Genomic DNA, 17,186 nt, shown 5'->3' with positions numbered 1-17,186 from the left:
GTCGAAAGTGATCTTATATCCACCAACAATGTAAATAAGACCTTGATGTTCTACTATACCCATGCTGTAAAAAAGAAAAAAAAACAGTACAGGCCACTGCAAAATTTTCTCATTATCAGTAATTCACACTATCAGTCAGATAAATTTATTTGAAAATGATTGATTTTTAACAGTAAACAGTACTTACTGGGATATAGCTTTTGGCATATTTGACTCTAATAATCTCCACTCATCTGCAAAAGGGTCATATCTTTCAATAATTGGGGATATGTCGTCACATCCCTTCGTCCTACCACCGAAGGCATAGAGGTAACCTTCATGAGCGCATAATCCAAAATGACATCGTGGGGTCACCATAGAAGATATCCCAGTCCAATCATCTTCCTGTGGATCATAAACTTCGCCATCTGCCAAAATCTGCAGACTGTCCCCTCCAATCCCTCCAACAACGAAAATTTTTCCATGTAAGACTGCTATTTCTGGCGAAATTCTTCCAATTTTCATAGGACAAACTTTCTTCCATTTCTGCCTAAAGGTATCAAAACATTCGACACTTTTCAATGTATACTCATCTGATCTGTACCTAATTCCACCTATAACATAAATTTTCTTTCGAGTACAAATTCTTGGCTGGACATACAAGGCTTCCCTTTTGTTCCAAAAGTTTTGCTGCTGCTGCTGCTGCTGCTGCTGTATGTTTTTAAGGATAAGCTTTATTTCCGAGTCAGAGTACTCATTAATTGATTTTTCTAGTAGTTTACTTGGAATTAAAGACAATTTCACTTGTTTCAAAATGTCATAAATCCAACAATGTCTATTAGTTATATCTTGTGTAATCCATCTGATGGCAGCAGAGAATACCTGTAATACAATAAAAAAAAAGAGTAGATAAATTTGATTGATTTTAGTCTACTACGCAGCCGCAATTAACTCCTGTGCGTTTTCCACTGTTATCTCGATGTTTCCTAAAGTATTTTAAAAAAACAAAATTTCATTTGCAACAAAATAAAAAATTTACATATAGATAGCAGCAGCATAGCACTATGAAAACTTAAAATATTTTCCCTTACCAGTATATATGAAGTCGACGAGCAGTTGTAATATATTATTTCTTCCACTGTACTGGATAGACTTTGTTAACCAATGTTCCACTGACTTCTCCTAAATGTTTCTTCACTCACAGATAAATGTTTCACTTACTCACCTTCACAACTGATCCATCAGCTAATAATATTTCTACATCACATAACTTTTCTGACTGCCAGAGGAAATGTATATCGTCAGGTAGCTAGGATAAGATTTACATTCCTCCTCCTCCTCCTCCTCGTGATGAGAAAGCTCCACACATGCAGCTTCAGATACTAATTATAAGGATACTTTCAAATTTCATGTTAGGTAAGTTAAAAAGATAGAAAGCAAACTTTTTTTTATTTTAAATGGATTAAATATGAAGATAATGTCAGTCTTGAGGAAGGTTTAGGGAGTCAAATTAAGACTGCTCTAGCATAAGACCGGCCCTCAGGGAGTGATGTACAGTTCATCCACTTATTATTCTTAGGGTCGAAATATTCCACATTAGCGACAGATACCTAAAAAAAAAAGTTAGAGGTTAAAATTGTAATATAATTCATTCTATATTCATTCATTTCATTCTTCCATTTCCATTCTTCCTTTCTTACCAGTCTATTAAGGTAATTTTGACGGTGACCTCCTATGACATATAACAGAGAATTTGTGGCAACAACTGCTGGGATACTTCGATCAAAATTCATTGGTGAACACTTAAACCATTTGTTCTGTGGAAGGAAAAGAAGGGAGGGGAGGTTATACAATTTTTACTCCCTCTTTTCACTACACTACAGTATTACAAAAATTCTTCTTCAATATACTTAAATCATTATTATTGTCTTGGAAAGAGAAAAGAAGGGAGTTATACAATTTTTACTCCCTTTTCACTACTGTAATTCAAATTGTATTGTATATAATAATAAGCATGCACATTACCTGTTCAAAAGAATATCTTTCTAGTGATTTTTCCGCTTCTTCATTAAAAAGAAGGCCACCCACTAAATACAAAAAGTTATTCAAAACTGCAACACCCATGTAGTTGTAGCGAGGTGGAGCACGTCCTGCTAGCGCTCTCCACTCCCCAGTTACAGGATTGTATGAGAGAAGATCATGCATGGGGTTGTAAAAGTCCATATATCCACTAACAATGTAAATAAGACCTTGATGTTCTACTATACCCATGCTGTAAAAAAAAAAAAAGTACAGGCACTGTTACATTTTCTCATTATTATCAGTGTTCACACTATTAGTCAGTAAATCCAATTTGAAAATTGTTATTGTACTTACTTGGATCTACCTTCTGGCATATTTGACTCTAATAATCTCCACTCATCTGTAATAGGGTCATATCTTTCAATACTTTTTTCCATAACCGATCTCGTCCAACCACCAAAGGCATAGAGATAACCTCCATGAGCGCATAATCCAAAATTACACCGTGGGATCACCATAGAAGATATTCCAGTCCAATAATCTTCCTGTGGATTATAAACTTCGCCATCCGTCAAAATCTGACTCTCCTTTCCAATCCCTCCAACAACGAAAATTTTTCTATGTAAGACTGCTATTCCTGGTGAATTTCTCACAATTTTCATGGGGCAAACTTTCTGCCATATCTGCCTAAAGATATCAAAACATTCGACACTTTTTTTAAATTTATTTTGGTAATAGTTTTCTTTCTTTGATCCACCTATGACATAAATTTTCTTTCGAGTACAAATTCTTGGCTGGACATATAAGGCTGCCCTTTTGGCCGCCAAGTTTGTCTGCTGTTTAAGGTTAACCTTAAATCTAATATCAGAGGAGCACTCATTAATTAATTTTTCTATTAGTTTACTTGAAATTAAAGATAATTTCATTCGTTTTAAAATGTCAAAATACCAACAACCATATCTATTAGTTCTTCGTGTAATCCATCTAATAGCAGCAGAGAATACCTGCAATAAATAATAGAGAAAGTTAATTTTGATAGTTTGGGGTTAAAACTTTTGTAAATAAAGTCAGTTGAAAGTTTGTAATATTAAATAAAAAAAATTATTTTACCTGAAACTCAGAGTCAATATGAAGATACTCTGACTCAAGAAAATACAGTAGAATTTCTTTCGGAATCTCAAGAAATTCTTCCTCCATTGTCACTTCTACGAAATTGGAAAAGATGAAATCCCGCGAAGAATGCAGCAACCTTACTAGATAATGGGCCTCAGCAAACCTGTTTTAAAAAACAAAAATATGGAATTAGTTACGTCGTATTATATAAATAGTTTGAAAATAATTAATTATTATACTGCACATACCGGTAAATTCCCAAAGCATTAGATGGATGAAGTTCGCTCTTAAGAAAGTCTGTACAAAAACGTACAGCACGTGACATCATCAACATGTTCGCAGCCGCAATTAACTCCTGTGCATTTTCCACTGTTATCTTCATGTTTCCTAAAGTATTAAAAATAAAGTTTTTTATTCATAATTTATTTCGTTTTAATTTAAATATAAGTATAGCAGCATTATGAAAACTTAAAATGTTTCCCTTACCAGTATATATGAAGTCGACGAGCAGTTGTAATATATTGGGTTTCATAGACTTCATTTCTATTGACTGTGTTGTTTTCTCAGCAAATCCACACGTAAACATGGTCTTAAAATAGTCGCTTCCTGCTGACAGTATTCCACGGTGAGCCTGTGGAATAAAATGTAATCCATCAGTTTTTGTTTTTTAAGATTTGGGTGATGGACGGCAGAGAAAGATGTGTAGGTTGGAGGTAAATGTTTCTTTACTCACAGGTAAATATGTCACTCACTCACCTTCACATTTGATCCATCAGCTAATCATATTTCTACATCACATAACTGTTGTAACTGCCAGAGGAAATGTATGCAGTCTAGCAGGTAGTTAGGATAAGATTTACATTTCTCCTCCTCCTCCTCCTCCTCCTCCTCTTTCTCCTCTTTCTCCTCCTCCTCGTAATGAGAGAGCTCCACATGTGCAGCCGCCATCTTCAGATACTAATGTAATACTAACCAGTTGTCAGTTTTGTTTTTAGTGGTGGTGTGGTGATATCTGGTAATACCCGTGGTGATGGTGGTTGTGGTGGTGGTGGTGGTGGTGGTGGTGGTGGTTGTGGTGGTGATTCTTCCGTTGCTTCTTCAAACAGTAACAAAACTATAAACTACAGCCAGCAACGGAAGTATTTTATTTTTTATTTTAAGTGTGTGTGTTGAAGAGAGATGAGAGGAGGATGAAGAGACTTTAAAGTTTCTCGTTGGATATTCTTGATCTTGAGCTTGGGAGAGAAGAGATATCAAGTTTCCGGTTCATTTTATGTTAATAATATCAAATGCCGGCCGGGCTGTGACTAGGAGGAGGGGAGAGTGAGGGGGTGTAAGGGAGAGTGAGGAAGTGTAAGGGCACATCAGATTTTTGTTTTATTTGTCCCTGGGATGGTTGTGGCAGTCTTCCCATAAGTGAGGCAGCTGATGTGATTGTATGCAGTAAATATATTTCTCGCTCACCTTCACAACTGATCCATCAGCTGATAATATTTCTACATCAGCAGGTAGTTCAGATAAGATTGTCAAATTGAAACTGCTCTCGCATCAGACCGACCCTCAGGGAGTGATGTACAGTTTATCCACCTATTATTCTTAGGGTCGAAATACTCCACATTAGCGACAGATATCTAAAAAAAAAAAAAAATTAGTTTGAGGTTAAAACTTTGGATTATAAAGATTATTAATAAATATTATCAGTTTTCATTAAGCATTCTTTTCATTCTTCCTTACCAGTCCATCATAATTTCTACTGTCACCGCCTATGACATATAACAGAGAATTTGTAGCAACAACTGCTGGGCTATGACCGAAATACATTGATGAACACTTAAACCATTTGTTCTGTGGGAAAGTAAAAGAAAAAAGGTAAAAGGAAGGGAGGGAGGTCATACAATTTTTTATCCCTTTTCACTAAGTATTACAAATTGTTCCACATCCTGGCTACAATACTGAAATTCAAACCTTATTGTATATAATCTCATAATCTTACCTGTTCAAAAGAATATCTTTCCATTGATTTTTTCTCATTAATATCACCTACTACGTACAGAAAGTTATTCAAAACTGCAACACCTATCGTGTTACATGGTGGACCTAGCATTGGTGCTAGATTCTTCCACTCCCCAGTCACAGGATTGTATGAGAGAAGATCACACAGGAAGGTGTAAGTGTCCGTATATCCACCAATAATGTAAATAAGACCTCGATGTTTTACTATACCCATGCTATAAAAGAAAAGAAAAGGAGAAAAAGAAAAAAAAAACAGTACAGGCTAATGCTACATTTTCTCATTATCAGTTACTATCAGTCAGTAAATCTAATTTGAAAATGGTTGATTTTTAACATTACAATTGTACTTACTTTTTTCTAGCTTCTGGCATATTTGACTCTAATAATCTCCACTCATCTGTAATAGGGTCATATCTTTCAATATTTTTTTCCATAACCGATCCTGTCCAACCACCGAAGGCATAGAGATAACCTCCATGAGCGCATAATCCAAAATCACACCTTGGGATCACCATAGAAGATATTCCAGTCCAATAATCTTCCTGTGGATCATAAACTTCGCCAACCGCCAAAATCGGAGAGAGTATCTCCTCTCCAACCCCTCCAACAACGAAAATTATTACATGTAAGACTGCTATTTCTGGCCAAATTCTTATATTTTTCATGGGGCAAACTTTCTGCCATTCCTTCCTAAAGGAATCAAAACATTCGACACTTTTAAACATATATTCCTCTGATCTATTCCATAATCTAATGAGTTCGTTCTTTGATCCACCTATGACATAAATTTTCTTTCGAGTACAAATTCTTGGCTGGACATACAAGGCTTCCTCTTTAGCCAAGTTTGTCTGCTGTTTAAGGTTAACCTTCAATCTGATATCAGAGCACTCATTAATTGATTTTTCTATTAGTTTACTTGAAATTAAAGATAATTTCACTCGTTTTAAAATGTCAAGAATCCAACAAAGTCTATCAGTTATTTCTTGTGTAATCCATCTGATGGCAGCAGAGAATACCTGCAATATAACAAAAGAAAAAGAAAGTGAGCTGCAATAAACCCTACCCCAAAAAAATTAGATTTTTGAATTTAATAAATAAATATTAAATAAAAAGAAAAATATTTAATATTTACCTGAAACTCAGAGTCAATATGAAGATACTCTGACTCCAAAAAATACAGTAGAGCTTATTTATGAATCTCAAGAAACTCTTGCTCCATTGTTACTTCTACGAAATTGGAGAAGATGAAGTCCCGCGAACCATTCAACAAGCTTACTAAATAATGGGCCTCAAGCGATATAGGAAAATATGATTTATTATACTGTACGTACCGGTAAATTCCCAAAGCATTGGATGGATGAAGTTCGCTCTTGAGAAAGTCTGTACAAACACGTACAGCACGGGACATTATCAGCATGTTCGCAGCCACTTTTAACTCCTGTGCGTTTTCCACTGTTATCTCGATGTTTCCTAAAGTTTTTTTACAAAAAAAATAAAAGTTTCATTCATTCATTTGCAACAAAATAAAAACTATCGTTTTGTTTTACATATAGCAGCATAGCACTATGAAAACTTAAAATGTTTTCCCTTACCAGTATAAATGAATTCGATGAGCAGTTTTAATAAATTGGGTTTCATAGACTTCATTTCTATTGACTGTGTTGTTTTCTCAGCTAATCCACACGTAAACATGGCCTTAAAATATTCGCTTCCCGCTGACAGTATTACACGGTGAGCCTTTGGAATAAAATGTAATCCCATCAGATTTTTTTTTTGTTTTTTTTAAAGATTTGTCCCTGAGGGGGGCTAGTTTATTGGGCACCACAAGTTCGTTCGTTCGAAGTTACATAAAAGTGAGAGAATTATAGACAACAAAATCAAACCACCGCTAGGAAGGAAGCCCAAATGAAACCACTGCTAGGAAGCAAGCCCAAATCAAACCACTGCTAGGAAACATTGATTCTCTCGTGCGAAGAAAGTTGGATAAGCAGCTCTTTATTTGTGTCAGGGGAGAAGGTGAGTTAGGGGAGCAGGGGAGTTGGGAGATTTCTTCTTCCACTGATCCTAGTCATACTCGGATAGACTTGTTAACCATGTTCCACTGAATCCTCCTGGACGGTAAGGGTGGCGGAGGGTGAGTGTGGGCGGTGTAGTTAAGTTTCCCTCCCCCGATATGTGTGTAAATGGTGGGTGGGTGATGGAGGGCAGGCAGAGAAAGATGTGTAGGTAGGAGGTAAATGTTTCTTCTCTCACAGGTAAATGTTTCACTCACTCACCTTCACAACTGATCCATCAGATAATAATATTTCTACATCACATAACTGTTGTGACTGCCAGAGGAAATGTATGCAGTCTAGCAGGTAGTTCGGATAAGATTTACATTCCTCTTCCTCCTCCTTCTCCTCCTCGTTATGAGAGAGCTCCACATGTGCAGCCGCCATCTTCAGATACTAATGTAATACTAACTAGTTGTCAGTTTTATTTTTAGTGGTGTGGTGATATCTGGTAATACCCGTGGTGGTGGTGGTGGTGGTGGTGCTTCCGTTGCTTCTTCCAACAGTAACAAAACTAAACTACAGCCAGCAGCCTCTTTCTTTCAGTATGTTGGGATAGGTAATACATTTATTTTTTTATTTTAAGTGTGTGTGTGTGTGTATGTTGAAGAGGATGAGAGGAGGATGAAGAGGGCTTGAAAGTTTCTCGTTGGATATTCTTGAGCTTGAGCTTGGGAGAGAAGAGATATCAAGTTCCCGGTACATATTATGTTAATAATATCAAATGCCAGGCTGTGACTAGGAGGAGAGATATACTCAAGATTTCGTGTGTTTATTTTTGGTGTTTGGTATTTGTAATGGACTTAAAATGTAATATTTGTGTGGACTTAAAATGTAATATTTGTGTGTTAGGTTAGTTGAGTGCCCATTAAAACTGGGGTCCATTAAGACTAAGGGCCCATTAAGACTAGGGGCCCCATCAACCCTGGGGCCCATTAAAGAAAACAACTTGACCTGGATTAAAAAAAAAAAAAAAAAAACATATACACTTCTTTACTCTAGCATCAGACCGTTCCTCAGGGGTGTACAGTTTCTCCACTTGTTATCCTTAGGATCAAAATACTCCGCATGACAATTTTTTACTTCCTTTTCACTATAGTATATAATAATAAGAATTCATAAGTCACATACACAGGAAGCAAAGTTTTGCTGTAACGTATGTGGTGGGGTAATTAATATAAGCAACCTTCGCTATCACCAGTTACGTCACAGCACCTCAAAGAAAACTTTTGAATTAATGTTTTGGATGCCTTTCGGCAGACTTTTTTTTTAAGCTACACACTCATCCTAACTAAACTTGGCCGGTTAGACAGCTTTGGTCAGCTCTTTATTCAGTATTCAGCAAATGTGAAATTAAACAATTATAAGGATACTTTCAAATTTCATGTTAGGTAAGTTAAAAAGATAGAAAGCAAGTTTTTTTTTATTTTAAATGGCTTCGCAACTGATCCATCAGCTGATGATATTTCTACATCAGCAGGTAGTTCAGATAAGATTGTCAAATTGAAACTGCTCTAGCATCAATCCGACCCTCAGGAAGTGATGTACAGTTTATCCACCTATTATTCTTAGGGTCGAAATACTCCACATTCACATCAGCGGCAAGTAGCTAAAAAAAAAAAAAATAGTTTAGGTTAAAACTTTGGATTATAAAGATTATTAATAAATATTATCAGTTTTCATTAATCATTCTTTTCAGTCTTCCTTACCTGTCCATCAACATCATTTCTACTGTCACCGCCTATGAAATATAACAGAGAATTTGTAGCAACAATTGCTGGGGAATTTAGACCGGAATACATTGATGAACACCTAAACCATTTGTTCTGTGGGAAAGTAAAAGAAAAAAGGTAAAAGGAAGGGAGGGAGGTTATACAATTATTTACCAACAGTATTACAAATATTCTTCACATCCTGGCTACAATATAATAATAATTCATAAGCACTCCACGGTAAATAATCTTACCTGTTCAAAAGAATATCTTTCCATTTCCTCCAACTCAGTACCACCTACTACGTACAGAAAGTTATTCAAAACTGCAACACATATCGTGTCACATGGTCCACCTAGCATTGGTGCTAGATTCTTCCACTCCCCAGTCACAGGATTGTATGAGAGAAGATCACGCAGGGCGTTGTCAGTGTCGGTATATCCACCCATAATGTAAATGAGACCTCGATGTTCTACTATACCCATTCTGTAAAAGAAAAGAAAAGGAGAAAAAGACAAAAAAAAAAGTACAGGCCACTGCTACATTTTCTCATTATCAATTACTATCAGTCAGTAAACCTAATTTAAAAATGGTTGATTTTTAACATTACAATTGTACTTACTTGGATCTAGCTTCTAGCATATTTGACTCTAATAATCTCCACTCATCTGTAATAGGGTCATATCTTTCAATATGTTTTCCCATTTCCATTGATCCAGTCCAACCACCGAAGGCATAGAGATAACCTCCATGAGCGCATAATCCAAAATCACACCGTGGGATTATCATAGAAGATATTCCAGTCCAATAATCTTCCTGTGGATCATAAACTTCGCCATCCGCCAAAATCTGACTCTCCTCTCCAACCCCTCCCACAACGAAAATTTTTCCATGTAAGACTGCTATTCCTGGTGAACTTCTTCCAATTTTCATGGGGTAAACTTTCTGCCATATCTGCCTAAAGATATCAAAACATTCGACACTTTTTTTAAATATATACTTATTTGATCTTGATCTCCTCATGTGTTCTTTCCTTGATCCACCTATGACATAAATTTTCTTTCGAGTACAAATTCTTGGCTGGACATACAAGGCTTCCCTTTTGGCCAAGTTTGTCTGCTGTTTAAGACTAACCTTCAATCTGATATCAGAGCACTCATTAATTGATTTTTCTATTAGTTTACTTGAAATTAAAGACAATTTCACTCGTTTTAAAATATCAAGAATCCAACAAAGTCTATCAGTTATTTCTTGTATAATCCATCTGATGGCAGCAGAGAATACCTGCAATATAACAAAAGAAAAGAAAAAGAAAGTGAGAGCTGCAATAAAAAAAGAAAAAAAGAAAATTTTCAATAAATAAATATTAAATAAAAAGAAAAATATCTAATATTTACCTGAAACTCAGAGTCAATATGAAGATACTCCGAATCCAAAAAATATAGTAGAGTTTCTTTAGGAATCTCAAGAAACTCTTGCTCCATTGTCACTTCTACGAAATTGGAGAAGATGAAGTCCCGCGAACCATTCAACAAGCTTACTAAATAATGGGCCTGAGCAAACCTGTAAAAAAACAAAAAAAAAGGAACACATCCTCTCTAGAATCGGATTAGATCGAATCAGAATCAATCAAATTAAAACAGAACAGAACAAAATAAAAAAATTTACAAAATAAAAATTCGTTACCTGTAAATTCCCAAAGCATTGGATGGATCAAGTTCGCTCTTGAGAAAGTCTGTACCAACAAGTACAGCACGGGGCATGAACAGCATATTCGCAGCCACAATTAACTCCTGTGCGTTTTCCACTGTTATCTCGATGTTTCCTAAAGTATTTTTACAAAAAAAGAAAAAAAAATTTTCATTTATTCATTTGCAACAAAATAAAAACTTTACATATAGATAGCAGCATAGTACTATGAAAACTTAAAATATTTTCCCTTACCAGTATATATGAAGTCGACGAGCAGTTTTAATATATTGGGTTTCATAGACTTCATTTCTATTGTTTGTGTTGTTTTCTCAGCAAATCCACACGTAAACATGGTCTTAAAATAGTCGCTTCCCGCTGACAGTATTACACGGTGAGCCTGTGGAATAAAATGTAATCCCCATCAGATTTTTTTAAAGTAGGGGTGGAGGAAGGTACATAGATTGATAATATTGAGGACATACTTTTAAGTGTGATTTTATGTAGTTTCTTACTCACTCACCTTCACAACTGATCCATCAGCTGATAATATTTCTACATCACATAACTGTTGTGACTGCCAGAGGAAATGTATGCAGTCTAGCAGGTAGTTTGGATAAGATTTACATTCCTCCTCCTCCTCCTCGTGATGAGAGAGCTCCACAAGTGCCGCCGCCATTCTCAAATACTAATGTTAATACTAATCATCACCAGTGTTCTTTTATAAATAGTGGTAGTGTTGATAGTGTTGATATCTGGTAATTTTTAACAGAGGGGGAGGTAAATTGTTGTGGTTGTGGTGGTGGTGGTGGTGCTTCCGTCCTCGCCTTCAAACAGTAGGAAAACTAATCTACAGCAGCTTGGGATGGATAAGTAAAAACTATACATTAATTTCAGTTTTTATTTTTATTTTAAGTGTGTGTTTGTTGAAAAGGATGAAGCGGAAGAAGAGGACTTGTAAATTTCTCTGTTAGATATTCTTGAGCTTCTTGAGCTTGGGGAAGTATCAAGAAGAGAAGAGAAAGAAAGTCGAGTCAAATTACGACTGCTCTAGCATTAGACCGACCCTCTGGGAGTGATGCACAGTTCATCCACTTGTTCTTCTTTGGGTCGAAATACTCCACATTAGTGATAGGTACCTAAAAAAAATTAAAAGTTAAAACTTTGGATAACTTTGGATTTGTATATCACATATTCATTAATCATTCTGTTTTCGTTTGTTCTTCCTTACCCCTCTACAGCCGCCTATGACATATAACAGAGAACTTGTGGCAACAACTGTTGAGATACTTCGACCAAAATACTTCGATGAACACTTGAACCATTTGTTCTGTGGGAAAGTAAAAGAAAGAAGAAAAGTAAAAGGAAGGGAGAGTAGGGAAGTTATACAATTTTTTACTCCCTCCATTTTCACTACAGTATTACAAAAATTCTTCCACTTCCTAGGTACAATATTGTAATTCAAATCTTGTTGTATATAATAATAAGAATTCATAAGAACAGCGCTGGTAAATGTATATAAAAATAAGAATTCATAAGTTTTGCACTGGTAAATAATCTTACCTGTTCAAAAGAATATCTTTGCATTGATTTTTTCTCATAATTGTCCCGAATACCACCACCTACTACATATAAAAAGTTATCCAAAACTGCAGCACCTATCTTCTTATATAGTGGACCTATCATCGGTGCTAGATTCTTCCAATGCCCAGTCACAGGATTGTATGAGAGAAGATTACGCAGGAAGGTGAAATAATATCCACCAACTCCACCAACAATGTAAATAAGACCTCGATGTTCTACTATACCCATACTGTAAAAAAAAAAGAGGGAGAAAAAAAAAAGACAATTACAGGTCAATGCTACATTTTCTCTTATTATTATCAGTAGTTTACACACACACTATCAGTCAGTAATTTCACTTTGAAAATGGTTATTGTACTTACCCGGATATAGGTTCTAGCATATTTGACTCTAATAATGTCCACTCATCTGCAATAGGGTCATATCTTTCAATACTTTTTTCGATGACCGATCCCGTCCAACCACCGAAGGCATAGAGGTAACCTCCATGAGCGCATAATCCAAAATCACATCGTGGGGTAACCATAGAAGATATCCCAGTCCAATCTTCTTCCTGTGGATCATAAACTTCGCCATCTGCCCAAATCTGACTATCCCCTCCAATCCCTCCAACAACGAATATTTTCCCATGTAAGACTGCTACTCCTGGCCCACATCTCTCAATTTTCATAGGGCAAACTTTCTGCCATTTCTGCCTAAAGGTATCAAAACATTCGACACTTTTTAAACTATACTCCTCTGATAGTTTCCATCCACCTATAACATAAATTTTCTTTCGAAGACAAATTCTTGGCTGGATATACGAGGCTTCCCTTTCGTCCCTTAAAAATGTCGTCCTCTGCTGTTTAAGGATAACCTTCAGATTGATATTAGAGCACTCATTAATTGATTTTTTTATTAGTTTACTTGGAATTAAAGCCAATTTCACTCGTTTCAAAATGTCATAAATCCAACAATGTCTATTAGTTATATCTTGTGTAATGCATCTGATGGCAGCAGAGAATACCTGTAATACAATAAAGAAAGAAAAGGTAGATAAATTTGATTGTTTTGGGGTCTACTATTAAATAAAAAAAATAGCGTATATAAATATTTACCTGAAACTCAGAGTCAATATGAAGATACTCTGACTCCAAAAAATACAGTAGAATTTCTTTAGGAATCTCAAGAAACTCTTGTTCCATTGTAATTTCTACGAAATTAGAAAAGATGAAGTCCTGTGAAGCAGACAGCAGGTTTACTAAATAATGGGCCTCAGCAAACCTGTTTAAAAAAAAACAAAAATAATGGATTTATTCCTAATAGATTTATTTATTGTACGTACATATAGGTAACATAATCAACTGAACTGAATCATCAAATCAAACCGTACCTGTAAATTCCTAAAGCATTGGATGGATGAAGTTCACTCTTAAGAAAGTCTGTACAAACACGTACAGCATGGTGAATTTCAAGTATGTTTGCAGCCACAATTAACTCTTGAACATTTTCCACTGTTACCTCGATGTTTTCTAAAGATTTAAAAAAACAATCCATCAACAAAATAAAAAATATCGTTTTTAGTTTTACATTAGTACTCACTTTCTATTAACTTTTAAAAAGTTTTTCTTTATCCTTACCAGTATATATAAATCCGATGAGCTGTTTTAATATATTAAATTTCATAGACTTCATTTCTATTGAAGAAGACTGTGTTGTTTCCTCACTTAATCCACAGGTAAACATTGTCTTAAAATAATTACTTCCCGCCGAGAGTATTACACGGTGAGCCTGAAATAATAAAAATAGTTGTGTTAAGTACAGACAGGACAGACGACAGTTTTTACAGTTATTTCAGTTAAAAAATAATGTTTTCTCACCTTCACAATTGATCCATCAGCTGATGATATTTCTACATCACAGAACTGTTGTTTCTGCCAGAGTGAATGTAAGTTTTCTAGCAGGTTAGATTTACATTCCCCCTCCCCATGATCAGAGAACTCCACACGTGCTGCCGCCATCCTCATATATTACTAATAAACAAATGTAATACTATTCATCCAGAGTTGAGTTGTCTGGTGGTGGGTAGTGATATCTGGTAATTTTTAACTGAGATGTAGTATATATATATTGAGAAAACGTTATAATTGGGGTACCGAGTAATCACAGGTATATTAGGTCTTTTATATGAAATGGCGGCATGTGTGGAGCTCTCTTATCCGAACGACTTCCTAGAGGTGGAGCTCTCTTATCCGAATGACTTGCTAGAGAACTTACATTCACTCTGGCAGAAACAACAGTTCTGTGATGTAGAAATATCATCAGCTGATGGATCAATTGTGAAGGTAAGAACATTTGCTAGTATATTACGTTGTTTTAACTAGCTTTATCTGAAATGAATAAAAAAGATGAAGAAGATTTTTATATACTGTATACAACAAACGTTTTATTCCAGGCTCATCGTGTAATACTCTCGGCGGGAAGTGAATATTTTAAGGATATGTTTACTGGTGGATTAGCTGAGGAAACAACACAGTCTTCTTCAATAGAAATGAAGTTTATGAAATCCAATATATTAATTCGGATCATTCGATTCATGTATACTGGTAAGATAAAAGGAAAAACACATGTTTTACATATATGTAAAAAACACATGTTTTTCATATTGCTATATGTAAAACGGTATTTTTATTTTATTAATTATTATGAAAAATTTATTTTAAATCTTTAGGAAACATTGAGATAACAACGGAAAATGCTCAAGAGTTAATAGTTGCTGCAAACATTCTGAAAGTTCACCATGCTGTATGTGTTTGCGCGGCCTTTCTCACCAGTGAACTTCAGTCATCCAATGTTTTAAGATTATACAGGTGTGTAAGTAAATAATTAAGTAAATTATTAAAAAATATTCTAATTTTGTAAACTTTACCATTTTTGACGTACAGTATCCAATATAAATTCCATATTTTTCTAAACACAGGTTAGCTGTAGCTCATCATTTAGTACCACTTCTGGATTCTTCACGGGACTTCATAATCACAAATTTCTCAAATGTAATATTTGAGAAAGAGTTTCTTGATACTCCTAGAAACATTATACAAGGGCTTCTTCTAGAGAAAAAACGTCAAAGTCTTGAAGAAAACTACAAGAAAGAACAGTTCCGCCATCCTACCTGTAAATTACAAGTGTAGACAGGATTAGAGAGTGAAAAGAGTGCGATCTGTTATTGTTCTCTGTCTACCTGTTATTGTTGTATACCCAAACCTGTTATTGTTCTCTACCAACCTGTTATTGTTCTAATAAGATAAGTTTTGTTTTTATTACCTAAGGCTTGGTTTTTACCCCCTTTCCTCTGAGTTTTAAGGGCCGCTCAAGGAAAATAACTATGATCAAAATTCTTAAACATAGGAGAAAGAGTTTTAATAAAATGTGGATGCATGGATGCAATGTTCCCGCAGAAATATTTCTCTTATCCCCTTACCATAATTCCACAAAAGTTTTGTGTAGGTCAGTGGAAAATGAGATCTTTTGAAGAATTTAGATTTCAATATTTTTTAATAATATAACAAAATATTAAGATTAATCATTTAATTATTTTTACATTCATTTTTACCGTGAACACACATATTGTTACATTTTTTACTTCTTTTAAAACATGCACATCGTTTATCTCTACATGGAATAGATTTACATTTACAAGCTACACTATTTCTAGTACTTTCTCTACGAATCCCTAAACTCTTAGTTTGAAGTCTTGCAGCCTTACGTATAGATAATTTGACATGTGGTAATTGTGATAATTGTCTTGGTGATGATGATGATGGTGAATATTGTGGTTGTGGTGATGATGATGGTGAATGTTGTGGTTGTGGTGATGATAGTGAATGTTGTGGTTGTAGTAATGATGGTGGTGGTGGTATTGGTGTATTAACATTATTACCATACAGTTCTAGTTGATTTTTCATTAATCTTGGTTTAAGTTCACCATGGGGTGTTATTACTTTATATAAACCCTTTTGTTTATTAATTTCAGATACAATTTCTATTAAATTAATTGGTCCAATTTTATGTCTGTCAACTGAGGGAATAGGTACGAGAACTTTATCATTAACATTAACTGTGAAAGATGATTTGTTGTTTTGTGACAACATTTTTTTAGCATTCATTTTCTGAGTTTGTTGGGCTAAATGCCTATTATTATGTATTGATTGTATATTTATGTTTACACTACTACTGGCATCCTCTTCATGCAATGATAATTCATCATCTACTTGTTGTATACGATTCTTCTTTTTCTTTTTATTTCTTGATAGGTCGTCTCTCATCTATAATAAAAAAAAATATTAAAATTTAATTAATATATATTGTTTTACTTATTAATTTCAAATAAAATAACAGACTTAAAAAAAACTATAATAATACTTTCTTCTTTTCTTTTTGTCTGTGTACTTCCTGATAGGTAGGCTCTCATCTATAATAAAAATAAAAAACATTAAAATTTGATTAATACATTGTTTTACTTATTAATTTCAAATGAAATAACACTGGAAGGAACTTAAAAAAACTATAATAATACTTCCTGTAATTTCTTCTTCTTTTTCTTTTTCTTCTTGTTGTTCTTTTCCTTCTTCTTCTTCTTCTCCTTCTTCTTCTTCTCCTTCTTCTCCTTGTTGTTGTTCTTCTCCTTGTTGTTGTTCTTCTCCTTGTTGTTGTTCTCCTTGTTGTTGTTCTTCTCCTTGTTGTTGTTCTTCTCCTTGTTGTTGTTCTTCTCCTTGTTGTTGTTCTTCTCCTTGTTGTTGTTCTTCTCCTTGTTGTTCTTCTCCTTCTTCTTCGTCTTCTTCTTGTTGTTCTTCTCCTTCTTCTTCGTCTTCTTCTTGTTGTTCTTCTCCTTCTTCTTGATGTTGTTGTCGTCGTTGTAGTTGTTTACTACACATTACATTTATTAAATGTTCTTCAGTTTTAACGTACATTTTAAGCTTATTGTATATATCTAATGGTAAATTTGACTTCATCCCCACTATTGGATCTTTACCAAAAACAG

General features: G+C 34.8%; 1 protein-coding gene across 1 annotated transcript; it reads right to left on the bottom strand.

Moving 5' to 3' along the window:
• Positions 1–1,679: 1,679 nt before the first annotated feature.
• Positions 1,680–10,665, bottom strand: LOC121853366 (actin-binding protein IPP-like; the record flags this gene model as incomplete). The annotated part of the gene is made up of 6 exons (XM_042347437.1): positions 10,580–10,665; positions 9,148–9,379; positions 8,891–8,922; positions 5,166–5,342; positions 2,005–2,209; positions 1,680–1,796 (listed from the first exon to the last, which is right to left on the bottom strand). Coding segments are annotated over exons 1-6 (849 nt in total), but the record flags the coding sequence as incomplete, so codon positions are not given.
• Between the last annotated feature and the right edge of the window lie 6,521 nt (positions 10,666–17,186).

This window comes from Homarus americanus, unplaced genomic scaffold (genome assembly GCF_018991925.1).
Source record: "Homarus americanus isolate GMGI-L3 unplaced genomic scaffold, GMGI_Hamer_2.0 scaffold30017, whole genome shotgun sequence".
Classification (NCBI taxonomy): domain Eukaryota; kingdom Metazoa; phylum Arthropoda; class Malacostraca; order Decapoda; family Nephropidae; genus Homarus; species Homarus americanus.
This window is presented reverse-complemented; position numbering and strand designations above follow the sequence as displayed.